This window comes from Carassius gibelio, chromosome A2 (genome assembly GCF_023724105.1).
Source record: "Carassius gibelio isolate Cgi1373 ecotype wild population from Czech Republic chromosome A2, carGib1.2-hapl.c, whole genome shotgun sequence".
Taxonomy (NCBI): Eukaryota; Metazoa; Chordata; class Actinopteri; order Cypriniformes; family Cyprinidae; genus Carassius; species Carassius gibelio.
Window position 1 is genome coordinate 14,193,082 of NC_068372.1, and position 19,085 is coordinate 14,212,166.

The following is a 19,085-nucleotide window of genomic DNA, read 5'->3' on the forward strand; positions in this document are numbered from 1 at the left end:
AATGGGGAGAGCCAGAACGATTTCTCCGCTACACACCCTACAAACCTGCTGCTTCAGACACATAGCCGTGGCTTTCCTAAATCCTGACAGCCATTAGAGGAGAGAGAAAAAAGAAAGAGAGGGATAGTAAGTGAGAGAGAGAGAGTGAACGAGCGATTTGGCTGGGTTCGAGAGACACAAAATGACAGACAAGGTAGGCAGGAGACAGAACTGTGCAAATCTATTCCAAGGTGTGCTGGTATAAAGTGCATACTATTTTATATGGCCAAAAAATATGAGGACATCTGCTTTGTGAATATTTAATTCCACAGATGATGGAGAATAATAGGAGTTTGGTCCATACTGCTATAACACACACTTCTGGGAAGGGTTTCTTGTAAATGCTGGAATAAGTTAGTGGCTGCTTCCTTACTGCATCCACATGAATGTTACTGGGGTTGAAACTGATGTTGGGCGATAAGAATTTTGAATGAATAATGTTAATAAAAATAAATAATAACATTTAGACTTCATTTCATCTGCAGCCATTCGTTTTTCATTTCGACACTTCCTTTTACACTGTTAAATGATGCATGTACTTAATACAGCAATAACAGCAAATTATGCATAAATAAATAAAATATCCCTAAACGGTAACACTTTAGTATAGGGTCCAATTCACACTAATAACTAGTTGCTTATTAGCATGTCTATTATTAACATATTGGCTGTTTATTAGTGCTTATAAAGTACATTTAATGCATGACATTCATAATCCTACCCAATACCCTAAACTTAACAACTACCTTATAAACTATTAATAAGCAGCAAATAAGGAGTTAATTGAGGCAAAAATCATAGTTAATGGTTAGTTAATAGTGAGAATTGGAGAATTAACCAAACCCTAATCCAACCCTATAGTAAGTAAATGTTAATTAATATCACTCAGTACTTGAATATTACACCATAACAAGGCCAATCAAATTTTTATTGTATTTGATCAGTAATTTTATATTGAAATGAAATTGTATGATTCTCGATATACATTTTATGCATGCGTGTGTGTGAGTGCATGTTTTTTTATGAAATAATATTAGAATCTTCCATTTTTATTTATTTTAAAAGGTAATTCATTCCTGTGATGGCAAAGCTGATTTGTTGTTGACATATTTCTTTCAGTATTCTTTGATCAGCATTTTGGATACATATATGTGTGTGTGTGTGTGTGTGTGTGTGTGTGTGTGTGTGTGTTATAACTTCCCTAAAGGGAAAAGCTAACATGACCATGAAAATAACAGCCCTTCACTATTCTTATTCCACCTCCATCAAATTTTACAGCTGGCAATATGGATGCGTGGAAGGTTGGGAATGTGAGTAGCCCTCTCTGACAGATTCAGATTCTCATGTCAGTCCGAGATCCACTTGTCAGACTGCCAGATGGTGAAGAGTGAGTGATTAATCAGAGAATGTATTTCCACCGCTCCAGAGCCCGATAGTGACGAGCTCTTCGGCACTCCAGCTGATGCTTGCCGTTGCTTGGTGGTGATCTTAGATTTGTATGCAGCTGCATGGCCACGGAAACCAAATTTATAAAGCCCATGATGAACAGTTGTTCTGTGTTTCCAGAGGACTCAACAAGGAGAGTCACAACTAAGGACAGATGATATTTACACCCACTGCACCTGAACATTCAGCACCTCTCTGCGTTTTCCACCTGCAACTTGCGAGAAATATGTCATCCTTGGACTGAATTGAAGTAATTCTACATGTGAATCTTAACAATGGCGAAACGAAAACAAGAGCATCATCTGTGTGTTATGAGAAAGAGCTTTTATGTACCTCAAACAAGAGAAAACTTCAAAGCTGATGACCTCTTATCCAGAAATACTAAACAGCCTCACATCAAAGCTCCCTACTTGAACAGGAAACAAAAGCCAACTGTTGCGGTCGTCGAAATGAAGAGAAGTACTCGCACATATAGTAGATTTCCATTGGTAGGCCCAGATGGTCTTCATATGGCCTAGGCTTTGAGCTGTGACTTACCTGCAGGACTCCAAAAAATGATGTTTGTGTGTGTGTTAGTGAGACAGAGTGAGTGGAGGATGTCTGGATACGCTCCATTAGACAGCCAGAGGCCTCAACACAAACACTGATCAGTCCTGACACTAACTTTGACAAGAACTAACCACTCCAGTGTGATCAAAGGCATGCTGCCTGGCCCAATCCAGCTCATAGCTACATCAAGGCACCTTTGATAGACAATTCTGTTGGGCCCTTTAACATAGTGCACTTCTCTAATGAATTAATTAATGATTGGCATCAAGAAATTTCTTGGACCCTTCTCACAGCTTAAGCAAGAATATGTGAGGCTTCCTTGCCACAGAAAGGCCACTTTCATAGATTCTATATATTTGAAAGATTCTTAAAAGCACAGCATGTTTTGAAAAGTAAGCATGACACATCAAAATTCTTATCCAAATGCCTAAAAGCCAGAGTGAAAATCTGAATAAAATACCACATTTACTCCTGGTATAAGATCAGTTTTAAGTCTGTGGTTACGACAGTAAAATGGCAGTAAAAGCATTCATATTATGAAACATTATCAAAATAACAGTTTCCTATTATAATATATATATTTTTTACATTTTAAATGTTATTTATTCCTGTGATGCAAAGCTGATTTTTATAGCATCATTAATTTACTCCAGTCTTCAGTGTCACATGATCTATCAGAAATCATTCTAATATACTTATTTTCTGCTCAAGATACATGTTTTATTATTATCAGTGTTGAAAACAGTTATGCTGCTTAGTATTTTTGTGGAAACCGTGATCCACAAATCCAAGGCTTTGAGAGTCCAGTTCTATGTTCTTGTTAGATAGATAAAAAAAATAATAATGAAACTAATATAGTCATGTGTGCTGTGTCATTTACATTTCACCAGGTTAAGATAATATCACAAGCTTTATGCTTGATTTATTTGTAACACATTAACCTCAAAACCTTTTCAGCTTTCTCATTCCGCAAATTGTATGGTGTAGCGATATGATGACAGCACCCAAAATACTATCAAACACTCCAACGTAGCTCCATTCTTCATAAATGATGGATAAAAAGGCGCACAGGAAACAAAAACCTCGAAAAACGATATACGACCTGCCAAATGCTGGCCAAATCACAGAGATGTCGATTCGCACTCGACTAATATTATCACAGGACCTCACGTTGGGCGAAAAAATGGTAGGTCATTTTTACTTTACAAATTACAGACATGGCCGATTCGCACAGGATTAAGATCACAGACAACCTCCGCAATTGTTACAAATGACTGGAGGTCACCAGATAATACTCAGTGTGGTTTTGATAGAGGAAGCAGGTTTGTTCCAGCTATGGCAAACATACATTTTTTTAAGTTTTACAACTTCTCATTCACAATTTGTGAGCAGATTTCGCTTCTGTCACCCAAAAGTCTGAAATCCAATGATACAGTATCTAATGCAAATTTAATGTAAAAGCCTCTTTCCACAGAAACAATGAGGCTTTAAACTATGAATATGAATGCGACTGTGTTTGTCAATGTGTTGAAAATGCGTGTGATAAATAAATGCTTCTTTTTGTGATATGCTGTCAAATAAAAAAAAAAGAAAATTAACAGACTTTCAAACATGTAAATGAAATGGATATCTTGAGGACAAAGATCTTCAGAACATAAACTAATTTCACGGATTCATGTTTCATTTACTATTCATGCTTCCAATTAGCCTGATTAATCTCTGAATTTGAGAGATGTGTAAGGAGCAAACAGTGCAAACTTGTCAAACACAAACACACACACAGAGAATGGCAACTTACCTCAGCCATATTTGCCAGCTCAGTCCAGTCAGCTTGGTTGTAACCACACATAATACTGGCAATGATAATCTAGACAAAGAAGAAAAGAGTGTAAGGAAAAAAAAAAACCTTAGGGGGAATGAAAATGCCTGATAAAGTGCGATTTCACTTGATGAGCTTACACTAAATCCAGCAATTTTTCTAAATCAATTTTTTTTTGCGGATCCATGAATTTATTTATTTCGTTTTTTTAACAGCCCAGCTCTAAGCAAAAGCTATTACCCCACCTTAAACTCTGCTGCTTTATAATTCAGCGCATTTGTAGACACCCAGTGGCACGCACGTATTATTAAAACAATAAAAACATCACGCTGAAGGCATTATTCAGCTCCTCTGTGGCAAGGCGGGATTTAGCTGTATTACTCTCGCTGTATGCGGAGACACTGTAATCGCACCATAAAGCGGAGAGATATATGCTACGTGTCTCCTCCTCACTGGGTGCTTTTAAGGGAATCAAATCGGTATATAGGGCACTGGGAGGAATGCTTGGCGGCCAAAGTTTATGAGTCCATCCATCCTGGATCTCGCCGGGACCTGTAGCGCCTCTAACCCCACCTCCTCTCATCCGCTCACCTCTGGGAGCTCCGCTAAACCACACATACTGACCGGCAATGTCGGGGTTTTACTGGTGTCAGAAGAATAACTAAGGACCTGGTCTCTGTATATACATGTATATCTGTAATTTGAGATCAAGTCAGCTCTTTTTGTGCGGTCTTGCGTTTAGCAGATATTTAAGCTTGAGATGAAATAAGTCCAAACCTGAGTGACCAAACTTCCCCTTTGAAACCTTTACAAACACACCTGTACTGTCTCGATCATAACGTCAGAATTCACAAATGCTCACTATATAGTTATAATATAAGAAGCAACCACATTTTGGTTGAGGCATGTCTAGAAAAGCAGTGTCGATGTTTTATTGGTGTCAGGAGGAAAACTGAGGGCCGGGTCTCTGTCTATACATGCCTATCTATAATATACTGTAACACAAAGTCGGTTCTTTTTGCTATCCTGCATTTAGAAACTCAAGTTTAAGATGAAATAAGTCTGTGAATGTGCATGCAGGGCATGGCTCTTCCCCTTTCTAATCAGACAGAGAAAAGAGAGTGAGCAAGACAGGCTGCATCTCTAAGAAGCAGGAATCACCCTATTATCACTTTAATAACGCTGTGCTGAGGTAACCGAGCCGGTCCGCCAGCACTAGCAACATTGGCCCTCTAGAGACCCCCATCACTGTGGAAACTGTCAATCATGCGGTGATATGAGGAAATGAAAAAAAGAGAAGGGGGGCGGGGTTGCATCTTCTGCGTGCCACATTTATTCTTCAGTTGCAGGCATGTTCCTGACCACTCTTGAGACTCGCAGGATCACAGAGAGTGTGATTGTGGGGCTGAAATGTGTGAGCCGGTATAATTTGACATTATTGCGGTAGTTTACGTTATTCATTACACTTTTCTGAGTACTCATTTCATCCAGCGGCGTGTGCCCATCACCCCTGACCACGAACCAGTCACACGCTGTGATGAGCTCCGGCAAACACACACTTCAGTGTTCCCTAACAAGCTGACAAGGAGCGATGGGGGGAAATGGAAATTGTAAATAGTAAATGTAGATAATGGGGGTGCTGAATAGCTGAAACCTGTGCAAAATCAGGGAGCATTATCAATGGGATTCTTACAGTGTGTATATTATGTTTATCTCACTGATACGTGACAGATGCTCTGTTCCAAAACTGAATGTGCTGCCTACAGAGGAAACACTTTAAAGGAGCATAGCTAAATGTAGGCATTTTAATTACGATTCCTCCCGAGAGGCCTTTAGTTTAGCCAAATTCTAATCTATCGTTTGTGGAGAAGGCAATCATGTGATGCACTGCGGCGAGAATTGAAAACACAAATCCAAGATGATGGACGAGGTGAAGCGAGAGAAGTGTTAACCATAAATAAATTGATTTCATTCACAAAGTAGTTCAGTGTAAATAAAAACTGATCATTTCACCCACACCGTAAAAAAAGAATGCTTCATGCGGCTATTTCTAAATTAACTGGTTTGACAAAAGGGTTAGATGAGGAAGTAGAATGAACTCCTTAATGTAAAAGCTATGCAGTGCAATATTTGTGAGTGCTATGTGTTGTAATGTTTACCAGAATAAACATGTTGTTAGCAACATGCTAACATCAAATTGTGTTTTTATGGCTTGTTGTAATTCCCTGATAAAAACAGGGACGTTCTACTCGTGGCTGTTTGCATATTTGGTCTTAGAATTATGCCTTATATAATTGCATTTATTTATAAACATCTAAAGCTATTTAATGGGACATTAGACATTAGTTATACAACTCTGTGTAAGTGCTACAACTGTAGTATATGGCTTTCATTTATTTTCAGATTAATCTTGCATTAACATTGACAAAAGTCAACTATAGAAAACATTAAACAGAAATATTACGCCATAACTGCGTAAATACATTTTTCTGCTGAAGATGCCACCCAGGGGTGTAGTTTGTGCCAATTTGTGTGGCATGCAGAGTTGCTAGGGCATTATGACTTTCAAGTTAGGTTCAGATGTTGCCTAAGAATATAGCTGCCTATGTAGACACTGAGATAAATGCCAGTCCAAAAAAATAAATAAATGAAACCCACATCTGTGTGAAGGAGGGGTTCAAGGGCTTACTGTGAAAAGTGACGTTGTGCTTCATAATTGCACCCTGTAATTCAAAATTAATCTCACCCTTGAGTGCAGCAGACAGACAACAAAAGTTGAGGAAGTTATTTTGTGCTCACATACGCTGTCTCATTGCAAATGATTAGAGAGAAAAGAGATGGCTGATTGCAATGAAAAGAACACTACAAAAAGCTATTGTCATCTGCCTGCAGTGCGACTCAGAGGAGGGAGGAGAAGAGAATGAAGGCCTTGGAAAATCTTCTATTAGTGAGATTCTATTACACAATTACTTGTGAAGCAGTTAACATGCACAGAGCAAAAGCGCCTCAAATTACTGAGGGACAGAAAACGAGGGAAAAAGATGGCACCTCTATTATGGAGAATTATGGCTGTTGATAAAACACTGACAGGCTCCCCAGCCACAAAAAGTAAGAAACAAAGAAATGAATCATATTATGAAAAAAATTCTGTAGGAATAAGAGTAAAAAAAAAATGAGAGACAGAGATGAGATAAAGACAAGAGAAAGTCACACACTGAGCTGAAAGTGAACTCACATTTTTGGGGAAGTCGGCTTTGAGTTCTGCCACGCTCTTGCACCAGTAGGCAGCTGTTTTTTCACTAATGAGCTCGATGTTGAGGAACGAGCCCTGGCCAGGACCGAAAATGTGACCTGAGGTAGTACCACGCACGATTCGTGGTGACACATTGGTCACCAAATCCTGCAAGAGAGAGAAAACATTGTCACTGCAATTAACAGATAAACCGCATTCGTTAAGCTGAAAGTGATCAAACTTGGAGCCAGAATGCATTTTTCCTTTGAAACCTCTGCACTCAATTGTACGATCTTTATCAAAATGTCTACTCAAGCACAAATGCTTGCTATATATTCACGATATAAACATCAATCAAGCACATTTCAAGCTTTTTCACAATTAAGAAAAAAACTATGATAAATGAATTAATAAGAGCATGGCCCATTAGTAAGAGCAATTAGGACTCATTTGCATATGTTAATTAAGAGCCACGCAATTTTAAACAATTAAGATAACAAGGGCTGTCACGTGCAACTTGTATTGTTTATTATAGTTATTTATTATTATTATTATTATTTGTTTTGTTTGTTTGTTTTTATGGGGGCACAATATAACACAACCAAAAAAGCTTAATTTTTCTTTACACAAGGGTCAAATGGGATAGACAAGTAAGGAGTTTTCAAACATTCAATGTCTGGGCCACCCTAAATATGATTATAATAACAAAAGTACTAAACTTATTTTTAATTAAACTTATTTTTATATACTGTAGCATCTTTAAATATTGCTTTTCAAGGCACTTTACAAAAATAAAAAGAGAGAAAACAATAAAAGCTGCTTTATAATGTCATATAAAGACATTCTGTGTTAGAAATATTCATATTATGATATTATAAATAGTTTTTTAAAACTTTCTTCTTAATGTTAATAAAGATGTCAATACAACAAAACAACCATTAGTAATTTCATGCTTTCTAAAAGCAGAATGAAATAGCATTAATACCGAATTTGTTAAATATTAAAATGATTCTGTTACACATTTAATTAATATCTTAAGTTAACTTTGACACCCCTAGACAATACATAATGTAAAATCTTTTTTTATCTTTCTCTGTAAATTTTCTGTGGAATCCCATGATTGATTGGTTGTAAATTGATTTTTGTCACAGCACTTTATTCAAACATAGAAACTTAATAAAATGCGTGTGCTTCTGAAAATAACTACAGCATAATCTGTTCCCATACCTACTGTACATTTTAATTTTGAAACATAGGAAGAGAACACAGAGGAAGCCACAAACACCTACATGAAACGCCTCCAAACGTGAGAGCGTTAAACCTACCAGTGATTTTATTGCCTGTGTTTCCGTTTCAACACAACATCTGCTTTCAAAGCTAATTCCCAGAGTTATAAACGTTGCTCAAGTTAGAAACTCAGTGTAGCCATCAATGCTGATAAAGGAAACGTGTGGACAAATTGACTAGAGGTGTTTGAGATGTATGAGGAAATAAGAGAATAGAAATAGCTGCAATTACCAAGTACATATCCTCACATTACCCACATCTCCACCTACATGCACACTTTCAGAGTGAGTACCCTCTTTAAGGTAATGTGTGTGAAGGATATCCAGTGGTAAGTAAATAATCTCTGGTTCTCCGAGCCCATTAGCATGCGTTAACCTGTCAAACATTAACCTTGGTTGAATTCACACACTTTTTTAGTCCGAGATGAGGTTAGTGGTTAGCCATGGCCATGTGTGTGGCGTTCAACAAACCGAGGGGGGTTATCAAACTGGCACAGCCCAGTAATCCCCCTTTTAAACCAGCACCTCTCCCAAAAGGAACACACATGATAAGAAAGTGATCAAATGTCATGCCATGCGCCACACTCGAGCATCCGAGGAAGCCCTCTGATAGGCCGGCCTGGAGGCATATTCAGGGTAATTACATGTGCCGCGGTTACGCCTGTCCCGATGAACTGCCAACCCCTACTTTCCTTTCGCACTTTCCTCAGAGAAAATCTCTGGTTAAATATTAGTCCGCCTGCTATTTAAACAGTCCAGCTATTTTTTAAGCTGTCACAGGAACGCATTATCTCTAAGGCTATAGCCGTCATTGTATTGACACTCCTGTGAGGGAGGGTACAGAATCCGTTCCTGCTGCTATTATCTTTGCTACGTCCTTGCGTTTTGAGCTCAGGTCCGCTGCAGATCAAGGGGCGAGTGACCGTGACTGGGGATTGCAAAACAATTACACCTTGCACAATCACTGGCTGCAGGTTTATGTAAGTAAATTCCTGGAAGTATGAGTTGGAGACCCCAGTTGTTGACTGCAGATTAGATGTACAGCTAAAGCAACCATATTTACATCATGATGTGACACCGTAAACATCTAAATGGCCTTGATGGTAATGACATGCGTAACTGGTTTTCCTTCTTCTAGTACAGCTTATGTTCTCAGATCTAAATGCCTATGAATGGAGCAAAATAAAGCTTTAAATTGAATGTTTGTCTATGTTATTTACTTTTTCGAGGTTATTGGGAGCAGGATTTTATAAATCCATCCATTCATGCGGCATGGATGTTCCAGAAAGTCAAAAAAAAATATTTATTTTTCTTTTCTTTCTTTTTTTATTGAAAAGGTCTATACGTATAGTATGTTGGCTGTGGCCTTAAATCAACAGCTTTCACAACTTTCAGCAGTCATTGCCACTTTACTAATTGATACATTCACATTTTATAGAGCTGTTCCTCCTTGCCAAACAAACTCATCTTTTTTGAGTTTGTTTGGCAAGGATAAATGTCTCTGAGTAACTTAACATCAATAAATACTGTATATATCAAGCTTTCTGAGGAGCTTTTTCAATAGCTTGAAAACATACATGGCCACACTCACACTGATATTTGCTGACTATATAATCAGACACTCGTCTTAGGTGCAATCATATGTTATATTGTGCATATGAGTTACAACATTATTTACTTATTCTTATTAGATTGTTTTTGATTCATATACTACCAGAAAATTACACAGAGATATGAATTACTTTGTGGAAGTAGTACAATATGTATCACAGATGGTATGTCACAAATCGCTAAAGAAAAGATAAAGTATGCACTCAATACACGTTTCAGAGCAGATTTCAATGGTATAACTGGGTGTCATTAAAAATGCAGGAAGTCACTGAACAGCACTAAAGACAATGATGAGAATGTACAACTACAAGGAAATATCATTAAAAGTTTTTTGTATTTTTTATTTTTTTATCCACATTCAAATGCAAAAACATTGCATTTGAATTTTAGGTCTGCATCAGCCGTCAGGCAGCCTTATCACTGGCGCACAAAGTGTTATAAGTGTTATTGGATTTTAATGCTTTTGTTAGCTTATCTAGTTGAACCCGCTAGTTACAGCACTGCTATGTTTCTTCAATCAATATATTGTGGAAAACAAGAGCATCAGTGTGGAGAAGATGTTGTTTATGTCAAAACTGAAACAAAGCCGTTCACACAGAACGCATATTTATCACATTTTCTTGAGGGACAGCTATCAGCATTGGGTTCGCGTCTAGCACAAGAGAGCGGCATGTTTAGAAAGCCATGTTAAATTAATGCAAGTTCAACTTTTTAAAAAAATGTCTCAAGACTTTAAGGAAGTTCTTTCCCATCCCACTGTATCTCATGTTTTAAAATTAAGAAAATAGCCTACTCTTTGTGATTGGTTTTCGGTCCTTTGTAATAAACTATAGATACATGCATGATGCCGTTTTTTTTTTTTTTTTTTTTTTTTTTCTAATTGTTTAAGCAACTTTATTAATTATATATGGTTTATAAACATTATTTTAAACATTATCATCTTTTTTCAAAGATAGTCGTGTTATTGTATCACACTTTGAAGAAACATATATAATATTTTGCGTGATTAATGACTATTTCTACTGTTCAGTAGTTCACTATTCCTTATATACCCACACAGTGGGGCGGAGCTTGTGATGCAAATCCCACAGACCTAGGTTCACTGTTTACCATTGGCTCATTTTGTTACCACTCGAAGATGATTGGGCTCTCGGGATAGACCCCATTCGTCAGGCTCTTTCTGATGTAACATCTCCGTTCCCTCCTTCAGGGAACGAGGGTTACTTTCATAATCTAGACGTTACGGCTCCTACAGAGAAATGAGCATGGATGTTATTGACTAAAAGGGGGCAGTCGTGGCCTAATGGTTAGAGTCGGACTTAAATATTTGGTAACACTTTAGAATAAGGTTCCATTAGTTAATGTTAGTTAATGTATTAATTAACATGAACAAACAATGAATAATACATGTATTACTTTATTTATTCATCTTCGTTAATGATAGTTAATGGAAATACAGTTATTCATTGTTAGTTCATGGTAATTCACAGTGCATTAACTAATGTTAACAAGCACAACTTTTGATTTAAATAATGCATTAGTAAATGTTGAAATTAACATGAACTAAGACTTATAAATGCTGTAGAAGGATTGTTCTTGCTTAGTTCATGCTAACGAAAGTAGTTAACTAACATTAACTAATGGAACCTTATTCTAAAGTGTTACCAAATATTTTAATGTCATACAGACCTATGGTAATTATACAGAAAAGCCTAAAAACTGAAAATGATACAGGTATTCTAATTATAAAGGAAACCCCAATACAACGATGAATTCATAATCACGTTTGTATGAAATTGGTGGCAAAACTTTACTGATTTGTGTATAATTTTCAACACTTTCTTATGGATACTATAGAAGTCATTCTTGCAATTTTTTTTACCCAATAACTTGACAAGTTGACAAGCTGAATTCAGAGGTCAGCCTCATTGTTAAGCCCCTGTGCAATGAAAGTGAATGGAGACTACAGCTGTCAAGGAAGTGTTTCAAGCTAAAATTCTCAGCCTATTTCCTCGTCTAAAACTATCATTCAGACCTTTTGTGTTACATGGAAGAAGAAAAAATAAAATAAACTCATACAAGTTAGAAATGACATTAGGGTGAGTAAATGGTGACAGAATGTTTTTTTTTTTCTTCTTCAAGCAATAAAGTGAAAACCTTTTGTGCTTCAAATTTATTATTATTATTATTATTATTATTTTCTTTTATTTTACAATTAAACATGGATTTAGAATTTTCTTCCTTTTGATTTCTCTTTGGAAATAAAAAACGTGGTGCTTATTTTCTTCTTTTAATAAGTCAGGGCTTCAAGCGCTGTAGAGAAAAATGAACTCTCTTAACTCTTATAAAGGCCTTATAAAGGTGAATGAACGTGATTTACATGTTATAAAAATATCTTTGCAACAAAGTAAGGAATGAAAAGTTGGGCTTAAAACTCCCACTCTGCACACATAGACTGATTAAAAAGTCACCACAAAGCTTTCTCTTCTGTCATGAAACTCAAACTTCCCACACACGACACCTGCATTTAACAAACATAAAATTAACTGCTACATGCTAACATCCCCACGCAGGTTTCACTCATGCACCAAACTGTTTCTCGCATGCACCTCTGCCATCTCACTGTGAATCTTTTACTTTCTATGCTATATATTCTTTAATGAGGGCCTTGGCACTGTTACAAACAATTAGCACCGCTGAACGCTGTTCCAGCATGCGATGCAGGTTATAGGCTGAAGGGTTGGGTATCATACAGCATGCCTGAGGCGATGGGGAATTAATTAATTAAGAAGCATTGTTATAATAATATTAATAAATAAAATATACCTCTAGGTACCTTTTCTCTTTTGTTTTATGTAATGCATTTTTTTCTTCATGTACAAATATCAAAGTCTAGCATGAAGGATTAAAAAAAAATAATAATGGCTCTTTTGCCTTTAAATAGACACGTTTAAAGAGAAGACCGGAAACAATAGGTACAATGACACAAGCTCAGTTTGAACTCACAGAAGAGGCAGCCTAAAACTTTTTTGAAAGAAGTCTCTTAAAAAGCTCTCCAAAAGCTGTTTTTGATTAAAAATATAACAAAAACTGTAATTTTGTGAACGTGTTTTCTAACAATTATTATAAATGCTGAATAAACAAATGTTGCTTTTGTTGATTGGTAGCATAGCCCAGCAACAGCAACATCATTACATGAACCGAATTAATAAAACCTTTCAATCTTAACCATTTTCATCATCCAGTTATTAAAATGACACTTATTTAAATGTAGGATGTCACCAAGATTCATAATCCTATACAAAGAAACCCTCTTAGCTCAGTGGCAACAACTTACAATTCAATGAATACAGTGCATGTTAATAACAGTACAAAGTCACAGAACATGCCAAGACATCTGAATAATTCATTGCAATCATTCAAATTCATGCAAACATCTCCAAATGTAAAGCTATCTAAATTCACCTCTGGGAACAGACTCTTTATCTAGCTCTCTCTCTCTCTCTAGAGTTGTGTACTCAAGGTGCCTTAATCATTGCAGGAAAGTTCCGCCTACACCATGTCTCCCTGCAGAGATACGTGCACATAACAAATTGGCATTAATTGTGGGACGGCAGCCGTCTGTCCCCAGCCTCCATCGATTTCCTGCCTGCTCCGGCTGGCCCACATGGGCGTGAGGGACTGAGTAGGCTGCCTGGGCCTTAGCTGAGAGGAAGTGGAAGATAGAGTACAGATGTCCTACCTAACTGTGCAACAGTACCTGGAGCTCCTGTTGAGGTTACATTTTCTATGGATTGGCAATACAGACATACTGTACTCTTTTCAAACTCTAACTATACTACTAACTAAATCAAAACATGTTTGTCTGTTTCAGTGAAATTTTGTCTTAATTCTGCAGCATATAATTCTAAAGAAATGTGTGCTTTCAATTGAGTTGCAGCAGTACCATAAAGAAAGGTTTTATTGACTCTGGTGTGGAAAAAATCTTGACAGTCCTGCTCTAAGCACAAAGCTGAACCCTACTAAACACATTTGAGATAGATTGGAAGTGTTTCAGGCCCCATCACCCATCATGCAATGTCAGTACCTGACCTCAATAATGGCTATATGTCAGACAAGTGTATGTCATAATGGCAATGTTCACACAGCAACAGAGCATGGTTGTCAGTTCTGGTTGGAGTGCTAAATGTGGTTATGCTCACACAATGTTTGGCTATATATGAAAGCGATTGATAATGGCTATCTACAACCAAACTGACAGTCTTTAAAATACTGAACTGAATTTTGAGATTAAGTTATATATTTGTTGCATAAATGGATCTGCAGTGGACAACTAGTTGCCAGTGATGTTATTGACATATAAGTACGGCATGAGTTGTAGGTTGATCTTTCCTGTCAGTCATTAATGTTAGGGCTGTAAAACACTCAGGTTATAAACATGCCAGAAAATAGACATATTGTGTGGTTGTCCTGCTGAAAAAAAATGGTTTGCAGGTCCTAAATGGTTTTCTGGCCTGGCCAGACTGGCATGATTTGCTTGGTTTAGTATTCCATAATTAAGGAGAAATTATGGTAACCATAAACTATTAAACAAAGTGTGAATTGTGATTAGTCCTTCTGAATTTATCAGTCGCCATCTTTAATATTTACTCACTGTGGTTACGATCATTATTCATTAGTCAATCATGCAGAGAGTTTTCATAGATTTTAGGTTTTAGTAAATAAAGTTCTCAATCCCAAATTCGGTGTGAACACAGCTTTTAAGAGTAAAACCTGTTAATAAATACAGTGGTCTATCCCAAAACTGTGGGAATGTAGCATTTGAGAGTAAAATATGTTCATAAATATGACGGTCAATCTCAAACACTGTGGGAATGCAACATTTCAGAGAAGAATTAAATACGGTTGTCAATCCCAAATACAGTGTGAATGCAGCTTTTGAGAGTGAAACCTGTTAGTGGATACAGATTTCAAACCCAAACACTGACTTTGTGAATGCAGCAGACTGAAACCTGCTAGTAAATACAGCTTTTAATCCAAAATACTGACTGTGAAACCTGTTAATAAATGAGATGTCAGTCCAAAACACTGTGAGCGCAGCTTTTGAGAGTTAAGCTTGTTAGTAATTATGGTTGCCAATAACACTGACTGTGTGGACACAGTTTTTGAGAGTTGTCCAACACAATAATTTTTGAATCAAGCATGTTGATACATACTGTTGTCAATCTCAAACACTGTTTGCATGAATATACTGTAGCCACTGAATTACATGTTTTATGAAACCTTATGTGTCAAAATCTGCCAAGTAGATTAGATCAATGAGTCAAATAGCTTTGAGAGTGGACTAGAAAGAATGTGCTCACACCCACCGTTATAAATGCTAATTTAATTGGACAAAGCACTGTGCAATTAAAGGATAATTAGGAGATGTGGATCTCATCTGCTCTTCCATCCCTGGTTTAAACCTCAGATATTAAGTCTTGTTGCCTGAAGTGGTGTATTTTAAAGCTTAGGTGTCATAAGCTCCTGGCTGAGCTATGACAATGATTGAATGTGTTTTAAACGGCAGGGGATGGGCTTATTTCTCATGCAGGAAGTGAGCGAGTTCTGTCTCTACACTCCACTCCAATCCATAACCAACCGGCTAAATCAGTAGAGGGGAAAATGGGTAGAGCTGCGGAGCTTTGTCAGGAGCGGCCCAGACAATGTTATGATGAATGTGTCAGGGAGAGGGATATGTATTTTTTTGCACCCAAGAATCTGGCTCACCTCCTTTCTCGCTTACTTTAAAATACATCATGACTCTGCAGGGGCATAATGAACTCCATCAAAAATCAACCGGCATTAACATCATCTCCAACCATCTGATCCATCGGCTCAGGATACTGCTCATGTGAGCTCAAGAACATGAGTAATAGGTAATCAACCTCACATAAAAGAACAATAGCAGCCATCATTCATTCTCATGTACAATTAGCGCTGCGCTGACTGAGTGATGGCCCCTTAGCCCTCCAGCACTCTGACATGCCACTTCCTGGCTGCCTGCCTGTGACGCGGAGGAAGAGCTTGACACTGTGTGAAGTCTCTCACACAGCGATGACTTAAAAGGCTAATTGGGCCTGGAGGTTCTGATCCATCAGAGATCCCAGCACCCATTAGCTCTACAAGTCACCGTTTGATGGCTAAGATCTGACCACCTGACCTTCTCGGGTGGATCTGAGGACCAATGGACTCTTAGATCATCAGAGACGAGGAATAAGATAGAAGTGCCACTAACTATCATGCAAAATCATTTTCAGCGATCGTTCCAAGTCATTGTGGTGCCAATTCCAGAGGGACTTACATCTTGAGACAGAAGGGAAAAATAAAACATTTACATAGGCAATGCATCTCATTAATTATAATTAATGAAAGTGGCGCCTATTTGCATGGTGCCCCTGTTCGCACTGCTATTCAGCACACATATACACAGGCAGCTATTTTCATATCCAGCGTGACAATCGCAAGGCTTTCTGAGCTCTATTGATGCAGCGCGGCCTCGACGGACGACGCATCTTAGCATGGCTCAGGAGAACAGGATATTAAAAAGAAATCCCCTATGTTCTAATGACAGCACTGCGCGGAGACACGGAGAACATGTTGACACTGAAGGGTTTTCTTTATCCTGCCTGCGAGAGGGTATGAAAGGGAGAGAGTGTTTCAGTGCAGTCATTCCAGCAAGTAGAGAGCAATATGAGTTCTATTTACTGAAATATGGCCGCATCTCGCCGCTGCAGCGTAAGATTCAAAGAATTATTAGGATTCACTGTTCACTAGGGTTCACTGTTGACATGGGTGCATTATCCAGGGGGTGCATTATCAAGGTGAGTTCATGACAGTGTCATGCAGAGAAATAACTGACATAGAATGGTCATATTCCTGGCAGAACTTAAACACTGGTTTTAAAGGGGTCTCACCGTATTTTTCACATACTGTACATTATTGTTTATCCTCTATGCCCCACCTTTCTGAAATGCATCGATTTTTACAAAGCTCATCGTTCTGAAAAGCGAAGTGTGCTCTGATTGGCCAGCTATCCAGTGCATTACGATTGGCTAAATACCTCAAGTTATGCCCCTAACTATACTGTCATGCTGTGTGTCCCTGAGTGCTGAGACAAAAACATTAAAGCCCATTATAAACAAGGAATGTGTTGCATCCAGTGGGTACATAATTATGCATTATAATGACAGTAACCAGCGGTTCTCAATTCCAGTCCTTGTGCCCTCCAGCTCTGCATATTTTGCATGTCTCTCTTGTATAACACATCTGATTCAGATAATCAGCTCATTAGAAATGAGCTCCGTGCATGAACTGTGTTCCCATTGAAATGGTCCCTACACAGTGTTCATTGCTCCCTACTCCCTGAGCAGTGAAAATCTGTTGCAGTTTACCTCAATTATGAACATTCATTCACGGATTTGCACAATGCAATCTATTCACACATGGACAAGTGTGATATTATATACCTCTGTAATTTTCCGTATTTTTCGGATTATAAGTCGCACCTGAGTATAAGTCGCATCAGTCCAAAAATACGTCATGACGTGAAAAAAAAACATATATGAGTCGCACTCGACTATAAGTCGCATTTATTTAGAACCAAGAGAAAACATAACCATCTATAGCCACGGGAGGGCGCTCTATGCTGCTCAGTGGTAGACTACAGGAGCATTGAGCAGCATAGAGCGCCCTCTCGCGGCTGGAGACGGTATTGTTTTCTATTGGTTAATTTCTCGGTTCATGTCAAATTAATTTTGATAAATAAGTCGCACCTGACTATAAGTTGCAGGACCAGCCAAACTATGAAAGAAAGTGTGACTTATAGTCCGGAAAATACGGTAAGTACAATTTAAATTCACGTCTAGTACACTTCAAAGCACAATGAATGGAACATATACGTTCGCTTCAGAATCAGAATCAGAATCAGAAAGAGCTTTATTGCCAAGTATGCTTACGCATACAAGGAATTTGTTTTAGTGACATAAGCTTCCAGTACACAGAGACAACAACACACAGAAAAAAAAAAAAAAAAAAAAAGATTTACAAATTGGCAAATAAATAAGTGTATAAACAATTGTGCTATAAATGATAATGGAATAGGATTGAGTGAGATGCAGGAATGTTCTAGGATGGAGGGTTAACAAATAAATATAAGGATATTGCACGTTTATAAGCATAAGTAGAGAACATTTAACTGTTCATGAGGTAGATTGCCTGGGGGAAGAAACTGTTCTTGTGCCTTGCTGTTCTGGTGTTTGCGGCTCTGAGGCGCCGGCCAGATGGCAAAAGTTCAAAGATGGGGTGACTTGGATGTGAGGGATCCAGAGTGATTTTCTGAGCCCTTTTCCTCACTCTGGATGTATACAGTTCTTGAAGGGTGGGCAGGGGAGCACCAATAATCCTTTCAGCTGTCCGAACAGTTCTCTGTAGTCTTCTGATGTCTGATTTTGTTGCTGAACCAAACCAGACAGTTATTGAAGTACAGAGGACAGACTCAATGACGGCCGAGTAGAACTGTTTCAGCAGCTCCTGTGGCAGGTTAAACTTCCTCAGCTGGCGAAGGAAATACAACATTTGCTGGGCCTTTTTAACGATGGAGTCAATGTGATTGTCCCACTTCAGGTCCTGAGAGATGGTGGTTCCCAGGAATCTGAATGACTCCACTGCAGTCACAGTGCTGTTCATGATGGTGAGTGGGGAAAGTGCAGGTGGGTTTCTCCTAAAGTCCATGATCATCTCCACTGTTTTGAGCGTGTTCAGCTCCAGGTTGTTAAGACTGCACCAGACAGCCAGCTGCTCAACCTCTTGTCTGTAAGCAGACTCGTCACCGTCCTGGATGAGGCCGATGACTGTAGTGTCGTCTGCAAACTTTAGGAGCTTGACAGAGGGGTCTTTAGAGGTGCAGTCATTGGTGTACAGGGAGAAGAGCAGAGGGGAGAGAACACATCCCTGAGGGGCACCAGTGTTGGTGGAGCAGCTGTTTGATGTGTATTTCCCCAGTCTCATTAACTGTTGCCTATCTGTCAGAAAGCTGGTGATCCACTGACAGATAGAGCTAAGA

At 38.2% G+C, this 19,085-nt stretch overlaps 1 protein-coding gene across 1 annotated transcript in view; it reads right to left on the minus strand.

Moving 5' to 3' along the window:
• The window catches only part of LOC128027277 (dihydropyrimidine dehydrogenase [NADP(+)]), a 154,596-nt gene that overhangs the window by 36,167 nt on the left and 99,344 nt on the right, over window positions 1–19,085 (minus strand). The window contains exons 14-15 of the mRNA XM_052614718.1: window positions 7,089–7,253; window positions 3,833–3,901 (exon numbers count right to left, since the gene is read on the minus strand). Coding sequence (XP_052470678.1) covers window positions 3,833–3,901; window positions 7,089–7,253 — 234 coding nt within the window. The remainder of the gene's footprint in view (window positions 1–3,832; window positions 3,902–7,088; window positions 7,254–19,085) is intronic.